Raw genomic sequence first — 19,427 nt, 5'->3', positions numbered from 1 at the left:
ATATATATATATATATATGCATTGTGAAAATTGGATCTTCAGGAAATATGGAAGCAAAGAATTTCCTTCAATACACAAGCATAAACCATAAATATACACCTGTTTTATCTATTTCAATCATAATTTACAACAGTGCTGGAAAATACTTTACACAGTGGTCCAATGCTCCCATCATCACTACAAGATATTGGTGAAAAATGAATACAACTCTTGAAGGGAATAAATGTTGTGACATTTCATAAGCTGATCGAAAACGATGCCACAGCAAATGCATGCAGTAATCAAAACTAGAGGCGGTCCAACTTAATATTAGCATGTGTGACTTTTTTTTGGGCAAGCAGTGTAGATCTGCACTGTTATAACAATTACCCACATTCTGCTTACATATCATAAAAAGCAATGACTGGCTGCAATAGGGATGTGTGTCTTATATCGGCTCTTTCTAGACTGTTCACTACAATGATGGTCAGTGTCAACAGCAACCTCTGCAACACTTGATACAATACTGGATCTGTGTTATCTTCACATGTAGACAGACTTACTATGTTTAATTTGCCTGAATAGCCTCTGTAATGGAGCCCTTTCCACCTCCAGGCCCCACAGCAGCATGGTTCTGTCACTGGAATGTTGAATATTTGTATGCTGTTGAAACCCATGTTGAGAGTGAAATAAATCTATTTGAAGTGTATGTTAGGTATGTGATTTAGAAGTAAATGTCTAGAAGACAAAGCTACAAAGAGGTGTAGATACAAGGGGCAAAAGAAAAGTGAACATGTATACTGAACCTCTATAAATGCAGCAACTTCCTGGAGAACCAGATTCCATTCCAACTGATCTTCTGTATTGAAACGGTGTGTATAATCTTCAATTTCATCAGAAAGCTCCTAAAAGAGCAAGAAAAAGCAGAACTGATTTTATAATCGTCCATAGCCTCTCTATTTTAATGAAAGAAAATATGATACTTGTCTAATATCAGGAATTTAAAGAGTCTGTTCAACCTCAAAGTAACACCTTCATCTTAAAGGAGAACTATGGGGTTCTATCTTTTTTTTATGGATGCATTCCTTATGCTAAATAAGTGAATAATGTAATTTACTCTAATTAGCCAAAATGCACAGTAAGGCTGTAAAACCTTATTTTAGGTAGTGGGCGGGGCTAAGCGCCGCAATGAGAAGACATCCCGACGTATCTGACGGGATCCTCCCCACTGATGACTGACAGTGATTCTTGAGAGCTGCTGCGCATCCACGAATATATGGACATGCGCAGCAGCTCTCTCCTTACCTGCACGTCCCCGTGTGCCAGCTCCTTCCCCCATCTCTCTCTCTCCCTGCCGACACTGACATACCGAAAATAATCGTGGATCGCTGATGACAGAGGGGAAGGAGCTCTCTCTCTCTCTTCAGCATTTACTACATATATGGTAAATGTCACTGGAGATCCCTGCTGATCGGATCCGATCCGATAGTTCTCCTTTAAGTTAGATGTTGATAAACTGAAGCAGCATTGTTCTATTTACTAGAGAGTTTACTGAAACTTCCAGCTGTAGCTTGCACAGTTTTGTGCACTGCCTTATAGCAGTCACAGCAATAAAAAAAAAAAAAAATCTGGGAAAAGTGAGTGCATTAAGTGGGCACATTTGGGAACTTAAAGCAGACCTTTTTACTTAAAACCAACAACCCTTTATTTGTTAGTTTCCTGGCAGGATCAACAGGTCATTTTTGTACTTGCTGTAAATGAACTTGACCTGAAAGAACAACACAAATGCAGCCACCTCATCTAAGGACTGGAAATACACTGCAATAAACTAAATTTTTAGAGGGATTAGATAAGGGTTTTAAAGGGTGGACAAACAGTGGACCTGCAGACCTAAATGTGGGGCAAGATGCAGCAGCCTGTACATTTTTACTGTATGCTTAAATTGTAATGACCAGGTTGCTGCACAGTTATTACAACTTGGTTTATTAAATCACACACTGCATTATTGCTAAGTATCCAAAAAAGTCCTGCTAGCCAATACAAACACCAAATTTCATACCACCTTTCTATTTAAGCTGAATGTAAGAGCTACAGCCATAGCCACAGCTTTAGCTTTACAACAAAATATTTACACAACTCTATCCTCTCCTGAGGCTCTGCAAACTCACATGGAAAAGGTCATAAAGATTATACAAACTGTCACAGTTCAGCTGCAAATTTGAAGCTGAGCTATTACTTACAAGTGAAACTCAAATAATTAGAATATCGTGCAAAAGTTCATTTATTTCACTAATACAACTTAAAAGGTGAAACTAATCAGTGGCGGAACTACCGCCAGTGCAGACGGTGCGGGTGCACTGGGAGAGTGGGTCTTATAGGGGGGGAAGGGGAACAAGGGTTTCCCCTGATCTGGGCGTTGTTCATAGAAGGTTTTTAACATAGCATAATATAATATAAAATAAAATATAAAATAAAAGCGAACTGACAGTCATACATATACAGTATACATATATATATATATTTCCCGATTGGAGTTTTTCCATGACAATACCTAAATGTTAAGTTGTTACAAAGCGTTTTGTGTAGGGAGGGGGGGCACACCGCCAGATGGTACAGCAGGTTCCGTGGACATAAGAGCAATGTACTCCTCAGTGGTCTTAAAGTGTAACCACCCTGCCCATGTCGCATAAAAAGAGCTATAGTCATCTTTGTGGGAGTAGTACATTTCTTCCATCAATCTCAGATCGTCTACGCGAGTCAGCCATTCCATTATGGTGGGTATTCGGGACGATCGACAATGTTTTGGGATAAGGGCCTTGGCCGCATTAAGCATGAATGGGATCACAGTCTTTTTATACGAACGGACCGAGAGGGGGTTGAGGTGGAAGAGGCATAGCCACGGATCTAATGGTGTTACGATACTACTGATGGAAGATATGTAGCTGGTGATTTTTCCCCAATACTGCTGTATAGGTGGGCATTCCCACCAAAGGTGGGCAAACGTGCCTATCGAGCCACATTGGCGCCAACACATGGGGGAATTTTCGCTGCACATAGCGTGCAGTGTGGTGGGAACCCGATACCATCTGGCCATGAGCTTAAAATTAACCTCCATCATGTAGCTATCAGGAGACACCGAGGAGCACATTTGTAACAGTTTTGTACATTGAGAAGGCAGTAGGGGATGCCTCAGCTCTTGTTCCCATTTAGCCAGGAAGGGTGGAGGCAATTCTGTTGTGATACTGGCTAGGATCCTATAAGTGACAGAGAGACCGTGGCGTTTGGGTGTGGTAGACCCTAGGATAGTTTCAAAGGGTGTGAAATTTTGGCGTGTACGTAGGGGTCTGCTAAGTGACTGGACAAAATGTTGCAGTTGCCTATGTCTCCAAAAGTCCATGGGGTGTGTGCCCCATTTGTCCCGTAGGGAGGAAAGGGGGCGGAGCTTCGTACCTTGGAGTACATCTTCCAGGCACAGACATTCCGAATCTGTCCAAGTTAGGAAGAGCTTATCCGACTTTCCCAGGGGAAAGTACTCTGAGCCAGTCAGTGGCAATAACATTGAGTTGTAAGGCCACCCCTGCCGTTTATGTAGGCGGTCCCAGGTTGCCAATGTGGCCATGGTGAGTGGTGAGGTCATAGGTGACAAGTTCCTCTCTGAGGGGGGGGTCCATATACTACAGGATAACTTGGAGGCACTCAGGTCGCATTCTAATTGTACCCACCCTTTTTGTGAAGTATGGTATGTCCAGTCTATTAGTCTAGCCAGTTGCACCGCTTTATGATATACTTTAAAGTCGGGTATATTGAGGCCTCCTTTCGTTTTGTGCCTGGTTAAAACAGAGTATGCGATTCTGGGTCTCCTTCGTTGCCATAAGTATTTTGAAAGTAATGAGCGGAGTGTGTCTAGGTAATTCAGTGGTAGGTTAATAGGTAGCATTTGGAAATAAAATAGCACTTTGGGTAATATCATCATTTTAAGGGTGTTCATTCGGCCCATCCAGGACATGGAGTGACAGGTCCAGTTTCACCGAATTAAGCAAGGGAATGTAGTTAGAGGCGTAAGCTGTATGCCTAGGGAGCGCATGTGGTCCTGTCGCCATATAAAAGGAAAGTGAGGGGTTAAGCTGCTACAGTCTGCTTTCTTTACCGTTATATTCAATATCTCGGATTTGCCCATATTAATCTTAAAATTGGTCAATTCCCCGTATGTGTGCAATTCGGACAATATGTGTGGGAGTGAAATCCTGGGGTCCCGTACGTAAAATAAGATGTCATCAGCGTATGCTGCTATTTTGTATTCAGATGTGGGAGAGGGTATGCCATGTATGTTCGGATGGTTACGGATTGTAGCCAGGAAGGGTTCAAGGGAGAGGACAAATAATAATGGTGAGAGGGGGCAACCCTGGCGAGTGCCGTTGTGTAATGTGAAAGGGGATGATAGGGTGCCATTCACTTTCACTCTGGCAGTTGGGGAGGAGTACAACGCAGATATCCACGCCAACATCCGGGGGCCCAGTCCCAGAGCCGACAGTGTGTAGAACATGAATCCCCAGTCAACTCTATCGAACGCCTTTTCGGCGTCCGTAGATAAGAGCAAGACTGGGGATCCCTGCTTGTGCGCCAAATGTATCAAAGACACCAACTTGAGGGCACTGTCTCTGGCCTCTCTCCCTGGGACAAAGCCCACCTGATCCGGGTGCACCCATTGGGGGATAAGCGGGCTGATTCTGGTGGCTAAGATCTTTGCGTAGAGTTTGGTGTCTACATTCATTAATGAGATAGGGCGATAACTAGAACAACACGAGGGATCTTTGCCTGGTTTAGCTAGAAGGGTGATGTGAGCAAGTAGCGATTCAGGGCGCATATGGGTGGAGGTATCTATGGAATTTGCGTATTTACAAAAATAAGGGGCCAGCGTAGTCTGGAAGCGTTTAAAATAGAGAAGGTGGAAGCCGTCTGGACCTGGGCTCTTACCTAATGGGGTGTTTCTGATGGCTTGTTCAAATTCTGTTAATGTGATGGGCGATTCGAGGGCCTTTAGTGTGTCTTCTGGCAACGAAGGTAGGCCCGCATTCTGTAAATAACTAACAATTTTCTCCCGCATAGCTATGTGCGATGATGGTGTGTCAGGAGGGCGGACCCTATATAAGTCCTGATAAAATTCGCAAAAGGCTGCGGCTATGTCCGTTGTACGGTGGGCCATAGAGGCAGATGTTGTCTTAATTTTAGGTATAAACGTGGTGGGGCGTTTTTGGCGTAAGGCACAAGCCAAAAGTTTTCCAGGTTTGTTACCTTGAGTATAGAATTTCTTATTCATCATAGTAAAGGCTCGTTTAGTGTCCGACTCCAGCAGTTCCTTAAGTTGTACTCTTTTATTAGTGAGTGCAAGGTGTGTTGCGGGATCATTTGAAGCTTTGTGACTTAGTTCTAAGGAATGTATTTCCGATAATAATAGTTGCAACTGTGCTATCCGCTCCTTCTTTTTCTTAGAACCTATGGCCACCAGAGCGCCTCTTATCACTGATTTGTGTGCCTCCCAGAGGATAGCTGGGGATGTCGAATCCCTATCATTAGCCTGAAAATAAGTGCTAATGTTGGCAGCTATAGTTGCTTCAACTAGCGGATCCTGAAGGAGCGATTCGTTCAGTCTCCAATTGTAAGTGCGGGAGGGGGCGTTGGCCATAGCCAGGCGTACAGAGACTGGCGCGTGGTCTGATACGGTCATGGGTAGGATTTCTGCAGATTGGACTGATTCGAGGAGGAAATGCTGCATAAAGAGAATATCCAGCCTCGAATACGAGTTGTGGACCGAAGAATAGTGGGAATAGTCCCTTTCCTTCGGGTGTACTATTCTCCACATATTTACCAGTTGCATACGGTGTAGGGCACTGCGTACAGTGTTTAGATGAGACGTGGGATTACGTGCCCGTCCGGTGGAGGTGTCCACTGAAGGGTCCATACAGAAGTTGAAGTCCCCAGAGACTATCAGGTGACCCGCGCGGAAGCTCCGCAGTTTGCCTAGTATTTTTCTCAGGTAAGGCGCTGGGAAGGAGTTCGGACCATAAACGTTTGCCAGGGTATATAAAACTCCATACAATTCAACCTGGAGAAACAAGTAACGGCCCTCAGGGTCAACCATCCTGTCTATGACCGAGAAGGGCAGGTCCCTTCCAAAGCCTATGGCGACCCCACGTCCTCTTTTGGTAGGTGACGTACAATGATACCAGTGAGGGTAAAATCTGGAGTGAAGCCGCAGCGTAGAGTCATGGGAGATATGCGTCTCCTGCAAAAAGACCATGTCCGCTTGCAGCCTATGTAGCTCACTGAGGACTTGGTGCCTTTTAGCTGGAGCGTTAAGACCCCTGATATTATAAGTTACCATATGTAAGGACGCCATCATGGGCCCAAAATGGTAGCCACCACATTCGCTTCTAGGCCCAGACCTTGGGGGGGTTCCTCAAAGAGGAAAGTGGGGAGACAAGCACGGGAGGAGAAAGGGGAGGAAGGGTACATAGAAAACACATTGCAGTATGTTAACCTACTGCCACAGTAAGTGTGCCGGGTACGGCACTGGAGCCCTGTCACGTGATCCAAAGTGGACCACGTGAGGGGTAGATTATTGGGGGGTGAAGGGCATGGTCCAGGTGGCATCGACAGTAACATTACCTTCTCCGCGACCAAGCCCAGTGACCGTCACCCCCCCGAGCAATCCTCTTAACACATAACTCTTAAGCATATCATAATTATAAATTTAAATTCCACTCTGCTAACAAATGAGTCGCAATGTGCGACCAACCGGGTGAACAAGTAGAGGCAGGCTCAGCCCTGGGGCTGTATTAATATAACATAACATATGAGCTGTCAATTCCACCGGGCTCATGGGTGTGGAACATGGGATAGGTATAGTGGTGACAACGTCCCGGGTCAGATAACACATATCAGGGAACAATAATGATTGTAAAGCCTCAGGTGCTATATATCCCATCGGCAAGCAGATGAGCTGGTGTATATACCCGGGTTGTTTACTCCACTAGAACCCACGGGTGTCCAGCATGGGGGCACAGGCAGTTTGAATCCCCTGGTAGAAGGAGCGCGGTGAGCAGGAGGGTAAATATTCTTAGCCAGTCAGGTACAGTGGCGACAGCATCCCGTATCAAAGGAAACTTATATGAAAAACAACAATGATGAGTGTAAGGCCCCAGGGGCTATATAGCCTACCTACATGTTGATGTAGATCACGGGGTGTCTGCCTGGGAAGAGCGGGCTACCGACTGCCGCCGGGAGGCTCTGCGGGGTTTTGGTGATGGCAGCCGCCATTGCGAAGCAGGTATTGGGACCCATCCTGGTGGCGGATCAGCCCAGCCGGGGAGAGCAGGAGGCGTGATTCCCAGTTTCTCACAGAAACCCGGTAGATCTTCAGGGAATCGTAGGACCGCGGAACGCCCCTCGCGGGAACCGATCAAACAGGCCGGGAATCCCCACCGATAGGTGATTTCATGATCTCGCATGAGGTTGAGCAGGGGTTTCAAAGCTCGTCGTCTGGAGAGGGTTTCTGGAGAGGGTTTCCGCGGCCAGGTCAGGGAAGATGCGTAGTGAGGCTCCGTCAAAGTCCACTTCGGCCGTGTTCTTGAGGCGATCCGTCACCAGGGCCTTGTCAGTAAAATAGTGGAATCTCACGATGACATCTCTGGGTTGGTCACCCGCTCCTAGACGAGGGCGAAGTGCCCTGTGTGCATGATCAAATGGCATCGGCGATGTGGGAGGGCGGCCCAAGAGGCCATTGAATATACCGCGGAGTGTGTCTCCCAGATCTGCGTCGCGAGTGGCTTCAGGGAGGCCCCGGATCCGTAAGTTATTACGGCGGTTCCGGTTTTCTTGATCCTCAAGTTTGTATAGTGCTGCTCTCATGCTCTTCCGTGCCAGGGTGTTGCAGGCCCGCAGTTCTTCAATTGCCTGAGCATGGGCGTCCAGTCTGGTTTCGGCCTCTTCTACTCTGTGGAGAACATGTGACACTTCCGCTTTCACGGAAGAGATTTCGGCCTTCAGCGACTGTTCTAGGCGGGAGAACATCGCGGCCAGATCTGACTTGCTTGGCAGAGTTTTGGCCAGTGTCGCAACAGACATCTCCGAGTCTCGGGACCCTGAGGAAAAGGCCGGCGAAGGAGACCGGTCTGCTGGCGGGACCCCAGTGGGTGGCAAGGCCTCACCTAGGCCGCGGCCTCTGGAGGGACGGCCCGCCGAGTGATCAGGCGAGGTAGCCGTCTGGGTCCACATGCGCTTTATGGTACCCTTACTAGATTGTTTAGCCGAGTCCTTGCGGCGCGGGGTTCTGCCCATGGTATGTGTAGGTAGTTGATGGCTGTTATCAGTTAAGATCAGAGCGTAAAAAGTGGAATTTAGTTGAAATTGCTCAGGGTGGAAAACGGAGCAGAGGCTAGACACGTCCACTCGGTTCCATGCGTAAACCACGCCCCTAAATAAATTAACTTTTGCACGATATTCTAATTATTTGAGTTTCACCTGTAGCTTCTCAGTCAATCAGTGTGGTCAGCTTGTGGCCATTCCTATGGTTCTTCCCTCTTGCTTACTGTATCTAAACCTAGCTTTCCTAAGCTAGATGGCTAGCCCCCTGTTTGCTGCTGAAACTGAATTCCTTGAAGTTTACCTGTGTACCAACTTTTGGCTTGTCCTTGGAAATCCCAGTCTTCAGTCTGTCCCTATCCCTCGGATTGTCCCTGGAAATCCTAGTCATCTGCCTCTCCCTGACCTTTGATTTGTCTCCTGTTATATGTGTCTGCAACCTGTACGGAACTCTGGCCTTGTCGACCATCGTCGACAAGGCCATGGGGGTCGTGACCTGGGGTCAGCAAGTAGCAAAATCCATCTCCACCTTTAGGAAGACCGGCTGGCCCTTAGACCCCACGCTACTTACTCAGCATTGCAGCACTCTGCTAGTACTTGAACTTCCAGCTGAACTTGACTTCCGCTTGCTTTATTCAGCTCCTCAGCTCTTGTCCCTGCTAGAAATAGAAATCCAGCTCTGGGAGTTGTCAGCCTACAGTGCTTGCACCCTTTGAACTAGGTGATCCTGCAAATGTAGCAAAGGTCCACATCCTTGATTCTGGGTCACATCTGTGAGCTCGGACCATGACAGTTTGCATGGGCCATGGACCTCTCTGACATTGCTTGCAAGAGACTCACAAGCTTTGAAAAAAATACAAAAATACATATATCCATGTTGCAAGCATTCAGCCTGTTGGGACTTGTAGTTCTTCTGCTGGTTTTAAAAACTCTGTAACTGGGGTAACTTGCCCAAAACAACGCATCTTTGTTCCCCCACATAGATTTGAAGATTTAGGGGGTTATTGACTAAACTGCCAAAGGCAGCCGAGTGAATAACCGAGCTGAAGTGAAGGGAGCCGGACCCGGTTTTGGCTCCCTTCACCTCCCTTCGGTTCAGCGCGTTCAGCTGAACCTAACTGAATAGTTAACTTCACTAAGCCCAGTATGAGTTACATGCAGGTGACAACATCTATGGCTATGCAGCAATATTGGAACAGATATCAGAATACCAGAGAAGACGTGGTATGAGGTTTCCCCACAAGGTGGCAGCACCAACACTTCCCCTGTATACAGTATGGAAAAGGTATACTTGCTGTTTGAGTGAAGAGTCCAGTCAGGGGAAGTGCAGCTGTTCCTTGGAGCTGGAGGTTTTGCTGGGTGCTGGATCGATGGGCTCACAAGGTCCGGTGCACTGGGTCCAGAGGTTTCAGCAGTTCAGTCTCTGCTGTTTGCCCCTATTCTCATAGGGGCCGAACAGCAGAAGGTGAATAGCTGAAAATGGCCGTGCAACATTCGGCTCGCTCACTCTGTTCGCTACCTCAGAGGTAGCGAACAGAATGAAATATGACATGTAAAAAAAAACAACCCACTGTGGGTTACCCCCCTCCCAAACCATACCAGACCCGTAAAGTCTAGTAGGAATGTTAAGGGGGACCCACGAGTTAAAAAAGTGGCAATGAGAGGGTGCTTTTCCCATTCTGGCCAGAAAGGGGGCACCCAGATGCCGCCCCCCCTTGTGAAGGAATAAGGGGTAATAAAAAAGTAAATAAACAGACCAGACTTTTAAAAAATTCCTTTGATTGAACAATAAAACAAAGAGCCAGTTTTTGACAATTCCTTTATTAAAAAAAAAAAGGAGAGATCCAATGCTGCAATCCAACGTCAATCACATCGTCCATCGATGTAATCCAAGTCATCGACTCATTGAAATAAGAAAAATGACACCACCCACTGGACCAGACGAACTACCGCCGCTGAAATAAAAGATTTGACAGGTCCCGGTCTGAATGTAAACAGATGGGCGGAGCCGGTGGTGATGTCGCCACTCGCTCAGCTCATTTGTTGTCATGCCATGACAGTTCACTGCCATGGCATGACAACAAATGGGCAGAGGGAGGTGACGTCACCACTGGCTCTGCCCATCTTACATTCGGGCCGGGACCTGTCAAATTTTGAATTCTGCCACAGTTGTTCGTCGGGAGCGGTTGGGTCTGGTGGGATTTTTTCCAGTGAGTCGGCGGCGGCGTTCATCGTGACTGACCTTGGATTACATCGCTGGACAACGTGATTGACGATGGATTGCAGCGTTGGATCATTTTTTTTAAAGGAATTGTCAAAAACTGGCTCTGTTCAATTAAAGGACTTTTTTCAAGTCTGTTCTGTTTATTTACCTTTTTTTTAACCCTTTAGTGAAAGAGTAAGGGTACAATTACCCCTTACTCATTCACAAGGGGGGGTGGGATCTGGGTGCCCAGATGCAGATGAGCCCCCTGCCCGCAGACCCCCACAACCACTGGGCTAGAATTGTGCGGAAGAGGGCCTTATCCTCATCAGCATGAGGACAATGTGCTTTTTCAGGGGCTTCCCCCCTCCAAAAGCACTGTCCCAATGCCGAGGGCATATGGCCTGGTTTGGCGCAGGGAGAGGGGGGAACAACTTGCGAGAGAACGGCCCACTCTGGCTGTGTCTTCAGCTCAGCTGAGCCGAAGCATATGCGTTCAGCTCGGCTGAGTGCTTCAGCTGCTGTAAGGGCTATTGTGAATAGCCCGTACAGCAGCCCTTTGGTTCGGCTGAACCGAAGACTTCCCGAAGCAAGCCAAAAGATTAGCCGAAAGTTCGGCTTAATCCTTCAGCTCCTTTGTGAATAACCCCCTTAAATCCCCAGAACATCTCCTCATTCCTGCAAGCTGTTATTAAACTGTTGCATGAAGCTTTCATCCTGCAGTAGCCCTTTGTAACCTGGTCAAATCAGATTGTTTATTAACTTCTTGAAGGAGATTTGTTCAAGTCAATGAATGACATGCTAGATTACAACAGCTTTCTATGTGAAAACCCTGTAACACTTATTGACTTCCTACTCAGCGTTATGGGTCACCTACAAATTCTCATTTTCTTTTTGGATCACTCAGACACTTTTCTAGCTCTGAAGCAGGGTTCTTCCTATGCTGAAACTTAATCCCAGACCATTGAACATGTCCCTAATATGAAAATCCAGTCCCAGTTTACCATAGCAACAGCTCCTGTCTGCAATTTAGCTACACCTGTTCCCAAGGATGCCCTGTTAAGACCTTAATTTCCCTTACCTAAGTATCAGTCAGAAGCGAAGTATCTTGAAGAATGGACTGATTGTTCAGATGATAAAGCAACTGAAGAAATTGATCCTGATGATTGGACTGACTGTTCTGAGAATGAAGACTGGACTGACTGCTCTGTGGATGAGGCTGTAGATGATTGTTTTAGCTATCCCAAGTCTGTTTCAGTACCAACTGCCTCAGCTCAGTCTATTTCTGTGTCAGCTGTCTCTACTCGGCTTGCTTCTGCTCCAGTCCAGCCTGTTCCTACTCTAGTCCAGCTTGCTCATGCTTCACTCCAGCCAGTGTCTAGTACTCAAGTCTTGCCCGCTCCAGTGCCAGCTACTCCAGTCTTGCCTCCTCCACTGCCAGCTACTCCTGTCCTGTCCATTCCATATCCAGCTGCCTCTAAGGTCCAGCACCACGAGCCTGCTTCTATGTTCCCTGAACCTGCCTCGACGTCCTCTGCATTTGTCTCTTTCAAATTAAAATCTATATCTTCTGTGTGGGTTATATTTTCTGCTGTGCCTGAGTCCGCCTCTTCTGAATGTGAGGTGGCTTCCCTTGAATGTGAGATGGTTTCCCCTGTCAATGTATTGCCTATGTCATGTGTTTCTGCGATTTTGCCTGTGCTATATTGTCCCTGAGACTTTGCATGTGTCATGCGTCCCTGAGATTTTGAATATGTCATGCGCTCCTAGGCTGTGCCATGCCTCCCTGAGACTTCGTTCTGTACTGTTCTCGCTTACTGGACCATTTACCTCCAGGTCTGAAGCCTCTCAGTTGCTCTATGTAGAACAGATTGTTTTTACATCCCAATATGTTAGCAGGGTATGTTTGTTGATGCTGACAGGGCCAAGTGTCACACTGATGCTAGTTCTATCCTAGTATGCCCAGATACTGCCTTTGTCCAGATTTGCCCAGAAGTTCTTTCCATTCAGGTAAACCCGAAGATTGCCTATGCCCAAGTGAGCATCACATCACCTGGGTATCCCTATGGTGATGTGATGAAGTCTAGTAGCTTGTTTTCCGGCTACGCTTTTGATCCTGGTGGTTTCTTTCTGCCAGGTTTGATTGCTGTAGGCCTCTCTGAATCAATCTGCTGGCATGTGCATGGAACACACAGGGGCCAATTATCAGGAGGGGACACTGCAAGCTAGTCCTTTTGTCCTCCCTGAATCTCACTTCATACCTCTCAGTTAATGAAGAACAGTTCCCCAGAAGACCAAGGGGCCCCCTCCAAGAAGGGGCCCTAAGAGGGGGGAGGGTACTGTCACAGTTCAGCGGAGCTGTCACTTGTAGTTCTACAAGTATGTGCAGACCTATTACCCCTGGTTCTGCAGGCATGCAGGACTGTGCTGTTGCTTGTAGTTCTCAGGGCATGTGATCTATACCGAAGTTGGTAAACAAACATATCCCCTGCACACCATACAGCAATGAAGACCGGTTTTTAAAAATAGTGATGGTGCTTGTAGTGATGTCCACGGCTGATGCTGTGCTTACCCAAGGTTACAACTATGAAGATCACCAGCACTCAAAGGATAAGATAAAGTGTTCTTTTATTTAAAAAAGCATGCCACATGTGTTGTATAGCCATAATGACGTCAAAGACAGCCGGAATTTCAAAAATAAACACAACAATAACAAAGGAATCAAAACAGAGCAGAATAAACTGATCACATATAACGGTATACAGAGACCAGGCAGATTTGGAATGTAATGCGTACTATGCAATGTTTAGTGCAGAAGCTGACTCACCAGGGTGTCAGATGGAACAGGGTTAAACCAGCCAAACAGTGGATAAATGAACCATCAGAGCACAGACGGGCAGGTAAGGAGAATAGGTGGTACCGCAGCTGTATCTGCAGCCGCCTCACGGGTAGTCAAGGAGACCCAGTAGCGTGGTTGAAATGCAACGTCCCTGACCGGGGATTGCAGAGTGGCTGCACATTGCTGAAGACGATTCTCCCATTCCTAAGCAACAAAATAACAGATGAGCTCAGCCCAACTGAAAAAAAAACGAGTGGCCACGGAAAAAAAAAAAATATAGGAACTAAAATATAACTAGAACGGACGAGGAGCCCCGGGAGAGGGGGGAGAGGAGGAAATCAGCACGTGCACCAATTATAATAGACAAAAAAGGAGACAAAAAATCTATACAAAAACGTTTTTAAAAAGGGTGTGCTCCACTTGCGGGAGCAGCTACACGGTCTGCATCTCTGTCGGATGCAGACCGTAGAGCTGCTCCTGTCAGAGCTCCGGCCGGAGCTGTCAGTTCTGAGCTCCGGTCGAATGATGGACGGTTAGTAAGGTCTGCACCTTACTAATCACCACTAGATAATCAGGGAACAATGATGTGCCTCCTCCCTGCACGGATGCAAGCAGGTGAGGGGGCTTGGAAGGAAAGGAGGGAGGGGGAGTGTATTATGTGTGCTGGGGGCTTGGAAGGGAGGGGGAGAAATTGAATGTGTTCTGGGGGCTTGGGAGGGAGGGGGGGAGTTTATTATGTGTTCTGGGGTTTGGGAGGGAGGGGGGAAGTTTCAAACTGTGGACTAGATACATTGATGATTTGTTTTACTTTGGACAAGCCCTCTCGACAATTTACATGCATTTGTTGAATATTTAAATGCTATGGTTAATGGAATTGTATTTAGCCCTGAGGTGTCACACACCAGCATTGCTTTCTGGATGTGCTGGTTAATTCTAAAGATGGAAACATTAACACTTCTCTATACACTAAACCCTCTGATCGCAACACTTTGTTGTCCTATGAGAGCGCACACCCTGATAGACTGAGGGACACATTACCAGTCTCCCAGTTCATCAGAGTGATGCAAATCTGCTCTGACCGTGTTAATTGCCAAATTCAACTACAAAAGATGTACCACAAATTTCTTGAGGGGGGTTACCCCGCACATATTTTTACAACACACACTAGAGATGGCCAGAACACTTGACTTCCTTATATGCAGGGATAACAATGCTAACTTTTCATTGCTTATTACTAAAATCAATCCGCATTCCAGCCACATTGCACGCACCTTGCAACGCAATACCAGCATTTACAGGCTGATAAAACACTTGCGCTTCTGGTTAAGCAGACCCTGCGGATTGTGTACTCTAAAAATAGATCTGTTCCCTCCCCCTTCCCAGCCCACATCAAATAAAAGAGCCCCCTCACCTGCTTGCCGTTATGCAGGGAGTAGGCACGAATCTGATCCCTCGTGATTAAGTCAGGTACGAACCGGGATCGCGTACATGGCTATGAGAGCAGCCGCTCCTTGCTGTCCTGTCCTGGCTCCGTTCCTTTTCGGCCGGAGCTCTGCAGTTCTGAGCCCCGTTCTCTGCAGTAAGGTCTGCAGACCTTACTAATCCTTCCTTTCGAACGGGGCTCAGAACTGTCAGAGCTCCGGTGATCGATCGAAAGTAACGGAGCCAGGACATCAAGGAGCGGCTGCTCTCATAGTCAGGTACGCGATCCGTGACCACGTGCCTGACTGAATTTCCACTCGCCCTCTCTTTATTTCCACTCGCCAAATGCGAGTGGGCGAGTGGAAATTTTGAGCCCTGTATTAGAGACTATCTGGTGTGTGCTGATCCACGTGATAAATATGACACCACCAAAACACACATTTTCCACTAGAACAGGAAAGTGACAAATGCTTTAATTGCAATGTCTGCAATTCACTGACAACTGGGGAATCATTTTGCCATCATCATAATGGGAATCCACTTTACATGTATTCTTTATAACCTTGGTTCTCAACTTGTAGGTTGTAACCCAAAAGTGGGTTCGCGACCCTGTGTTCAGTGGGTCGCCGCATGCCTTCCACTTTTCTAGGTGAGAGGCTCCTTAGCCTCCCCCTAGCACAGCATTGCCAGTTCTAGCACCATGCAGCCATTCAAAATATGCTGACCAGTGTCAGCTTAAGGTGGGGTGGGCTAGAGCTGCGAGGGAGCCCCATTCATAATTGCATTGCTTACAGCTCCCTCGCATGTGCTTTAGAACATCAGTCGCCAACCGGTGGTCCGTGACTGAGCAGGCTGCAGGACATAGAAAAAGTGGGGAGAAGCCAGGTAATAGTGGATCAGTGTGGTGGAAGGGGAGGCATGGGGTGGTTAGGGGCAGTGCTGAAGCTAGGGGGGGAATGTGCCCCGGGCAGGTAAAAAGAAACTTGTGGTTAAATGTTTTTATTTTTTTTCATATGGTTCAGAATGGATTAACCTGATTTACATTGATCCCTATAGGAAAATGTGATTCGGTTCACAACCAATTGGGTTCTTATATATATATTTTTTTTAGAAAATTCATATTAGTGGTCCGCAGGATTTAAAATTATGAATTCAGTGGTCCATGAGGTCCGAAAGGTTGGCGAAAGCTGCTTTAGAAGTCGTTGGCCCGGAGTGACCAACACTTCTGGCTCCTGGCACTTTTTTGGAGTGTGTATGTGTGTGTGAGAATGTCTGTGAGTGTGTGATATTGTATCTGTCAGTGTTTTTGAGGGGCCTTCACACTAGTACAGTGCGTTAATCGCACAGTCCCATGCCATTAACGCACTGTACCTCGCAATCACACCTACCGTGTGTTCTGCTGTGGGAGGTGCAGTGAATTGCCATTTATTTAAAATGACACCCCAAACACATCTCCCACTCAGAGTTCTATCTCCCCCGCATCGGAACACGCGGTACCGCAGTGCAGTGCAACTTGGGTCACCACTTAAAGACCAAGGACAAATGTGGGTCTGGAGAGTACACTGTTGAGAACCACAGCTTTATAAGATTGCTCACACATATCTTGAGAATGTTTTAGTCTATGCGTTTACAAATGTGTTTATTTTGACCTATAAATATGTTTTCTTGTGAAATTTGTACTATACGGATGTTTTGATTCTAATCAGTGATGTGTTTTCTTATATATGAAGGTTGTTACCTCCATCATTGTATTATTTATTTATCTCCCGCTCCCGCTCGTCCCCACTCTCCGATCGAAGGATTGAAGCCTCGAGGTCCGGTCCATACTGGGAAGAGCGCGAGGAGGGGTATGATGTTCGTAAACTGCCCTGGGTCGACCCCCGTATTGTATCCGTTGCCAGATATTGTTTAATGCCTGCTGCTGTAGTTTTGCTATTCCCGCTTCTCGTAGTTTTCTTATTCGAGCTCATTTTTTCCCCTTTACTGAATGCTGAATGCCGTATGCTGTGTGCTATGCGCGGGGAGGCCGGGATGTCCGTAATGCGGGTATTATGCCCGGAGCTCAGAGCTCTAGCTAGACACGTCTGTTCTCAGCCATGTCCAGGACACGCCCCCAAATGGTGGCCTATAGATTTTCGATCGAAAATGTTTGTTGCTGCCAGTCCATCATTGTATTATGATATACATTTTACACATCCGCTAATGCTTGGTACTTTATCACCTCTCCAAGTCTTTTGGTACTTGATAGGTTTTTGTCTTTCGCTTTTTTTTAAAACTTTTTTTGTATATATTTTTTGTCTCCTTTTTTGTCTATTATAATTGATTGGTGCACATGCTGATTTCCTCCCCTCCCCCCTCTCCCGGGGCTTCTCGTCCGTTCTAGGTTTTTTAAAAAGTTCCTATATTTTTGTTTTTTCCGTGGCCACTAATTTTTTCTTCAGTTGGGCTGAGCTTACCTGTCATTTTGTTGCTTAGGAACGGGAAAAGCGTCTTCACAACCAGCAATGTGTAGCCGCTCTGTGATCTTCGGTCGGGGTCGTTGCACTTTCTGTTGCGCTTCAACCACGCTACTGGGTCTCCTTGACTACCCGTGAGGCGGCTGCAGATACAGCTGCGGTACCTCCTTACCTACGCGTTTGTGTTCTAATGGTTCATTTACCCATTTGTCTGGTTTAACCTTGTTCCATCTGACACTCTGGGGAGTGGGCTTCTGCACTAAACATTGCATAGTACACATTACGTTCCGAATCTGTCAAGTCTCTGTATACCATTATATGTGATCAGTTTATTCTGCTCTGTTTTGATTCCTTGGTTATTGTTGTGTTTACTTTTGAAATTCTGGAGGGCTGTGAAATCATTATGAAGTCTAGGGGAGGTACCTAGCATTATGTATGATGTTCGGAGTGTGTATATATATATATATCTATATATATGCGAGTACTATTTCTTCAGTCTGTTGTCACTATGTCTGCCCTGATGAAGGGGCCCTGTGTGGTTCCAAAACGTTGGCTATACAAAACATGGGACCTGCTTCTTTAAATAAAAGAACACTTGGATTTATCTTATCCTTTGAGTGCTGGTGATCTTCATCGTTGTAACCTATACCTAAGTTGCTCTTGCACCAGTCTGGCAGCTTTAGGCATCAGTCGACCTCTCCTGCTGATTCTTACCGTGTTTCCCCGAAAATAAGACCTACCCCGAAAATAAGACCTAGTTTGGTGGTACGGTAGCATGTACTTTACCACGCTGTCCACTGTCTGCACCGCTGGTACTGCTGTCCCTGATGGCAAAGGAAGCATTAGATGGCAGTAGAAAGCAAGGCTGCGGTAGCGGAGGGAGCAGAGCCGCATTAGCTGCTACTCCGTCTATAGTGCCGGTTACTGTGACAGGCGCTGTGATACCAGATGCACTCCGCCTGTGAAAGAATCTGCTTTACCGATACTGACCAGTAGGAAAAGGAAGAGAGCAACAGTATTATTCTCATTCTTACCATACAATTAAGGTTAGTAAATAAAAGACAGTGGGCATTCTGAAGTGATTATCGTATTGGGCTGCTTTTACACTGATCCGCAGATGCAGCACTGTACACCTGCAGGTTACCTGCACTAAGCCATAGACTTTTTGTTGCACACTAAAAAAAAATAAAAAAGCCCCTGTAAATAAGACCTAGTGTGTTTTTTGGGGGCTAAAAAAATATAAGACAGTGTCTTATTTTCGGGGAAACGTGGTATTTAGCTGCTCAGCCAATCAGTGCTTGTCAGCTTGTGGTCAATCCTGTGGTTCCTCCCTCTTGCTTACTCTATTTAAACCTAGTTCAGCACATGGCGCACTGCCCGAGCAACACTTTCGTAAGCTAGATGCAGAGCCCCCTGTTTGCTGTAGAAGCTGAATTCCTTGAAGTTTACCTATGTACCAACATTTGGCTTGTCCCTGGACCAGGTCTTCAGTTTGTCAGTATCTTTCGGAGTTTCCCTGGAAATCCTTGTCATGCGTTTGCCCTGAACTTTGGCTTGTCTCCGGAAATCCCAGTCTTCAGTCTGTCCCTGGAAATCCTTGTCATTAGTCTGCCCTGAACTTTGGCTTGTCCCTGGAAATCCCAGTCTTTAGTCTGTCTCTATCCCTCGGATTGTCCCTGGAAACCCGAGTCATCTGCCAGTCCCTGACCATTGATTTGTCTCCTGTTATCCGTGTCTGCAACCTATCCAGAAATCTGGCCTTGTCAACCATCATTGGCTGTTAGCTGAGTTGGGTGAACCTGGGGGTCATGACCTGAAGTCATCATGCAGCAAAATCCATCTCTTCAGAAGCTCTGGGGAAGACCGGCTGGTCCTTAGACCCCATGCCCTGGGGGACCCCACGTTACTTATTCCGCATTGCAGCACTCTGCCTAGTACTTGAACTTCCAGCGGACCTTGACTTCCACTTGCCTCATTCAGCTCCTCAGCTCTTGTCCCTGCTAGAACCCAAGCTCTGGGAGTTCTCAGCTCACACTGCTTGCACCCTTTGAGCTTAGTGCCACAGCAAGTGTAGCAAGAGTCCACATCCTTGATTCTGGGTCACATCTGTGAGTCTGGACCATGACTCAAACACATAAGATATTTCTAGTGATTCATATATTTAAAA

The 19,427-nt window shown here is 46.6% G+C and overlaps 1 protein-coding gene across 1 annotated transcript in view; it reads right to left on the bottom strand.

Moving 5' to 3' along the window:
- Window positions 1–19,427, bottom strand: part of SCAI (suppressor of cancer cell invasion) — a gene marked incomplete at its 5' end in the record, with an annotated part of 141,518 nt that overhangs the window by 88,134 nt on the left and 33,957 nt on the right. The window contains one exon of the mRNA XM_018573344.1: window positions 786–884. Within this exon, the coding sequence (XP_018428846.1) occupies window positions 786–884 (99 nt within the window). The remainder of the gene's footprint in view (window positions 1–785; window positions 885–19,427) is intronic.

Source organism: Nanorana parkeri, unplaced genomic scaffold (genome assembly GCF_000935625.1).
Source record: "Nanorana parkeri isolate BGI_ZX_2015 unplaced genomic scaffold, ASM93562v1 scaffold2343, whole genome shotgun sequence".
NCBI classification, from domain to species: domain Eukaryota; kingdom Metazoa; phylum Chordata; class Amphibia; order Anura; family Dicroglossidae; genus Nanorana; species Nanorana parkeri.
The sequence above is the reverse complement of the archived record's forward strand: the minus strand, read 5'-3'. Positions and strand labels throughout refer to the sequence as shown.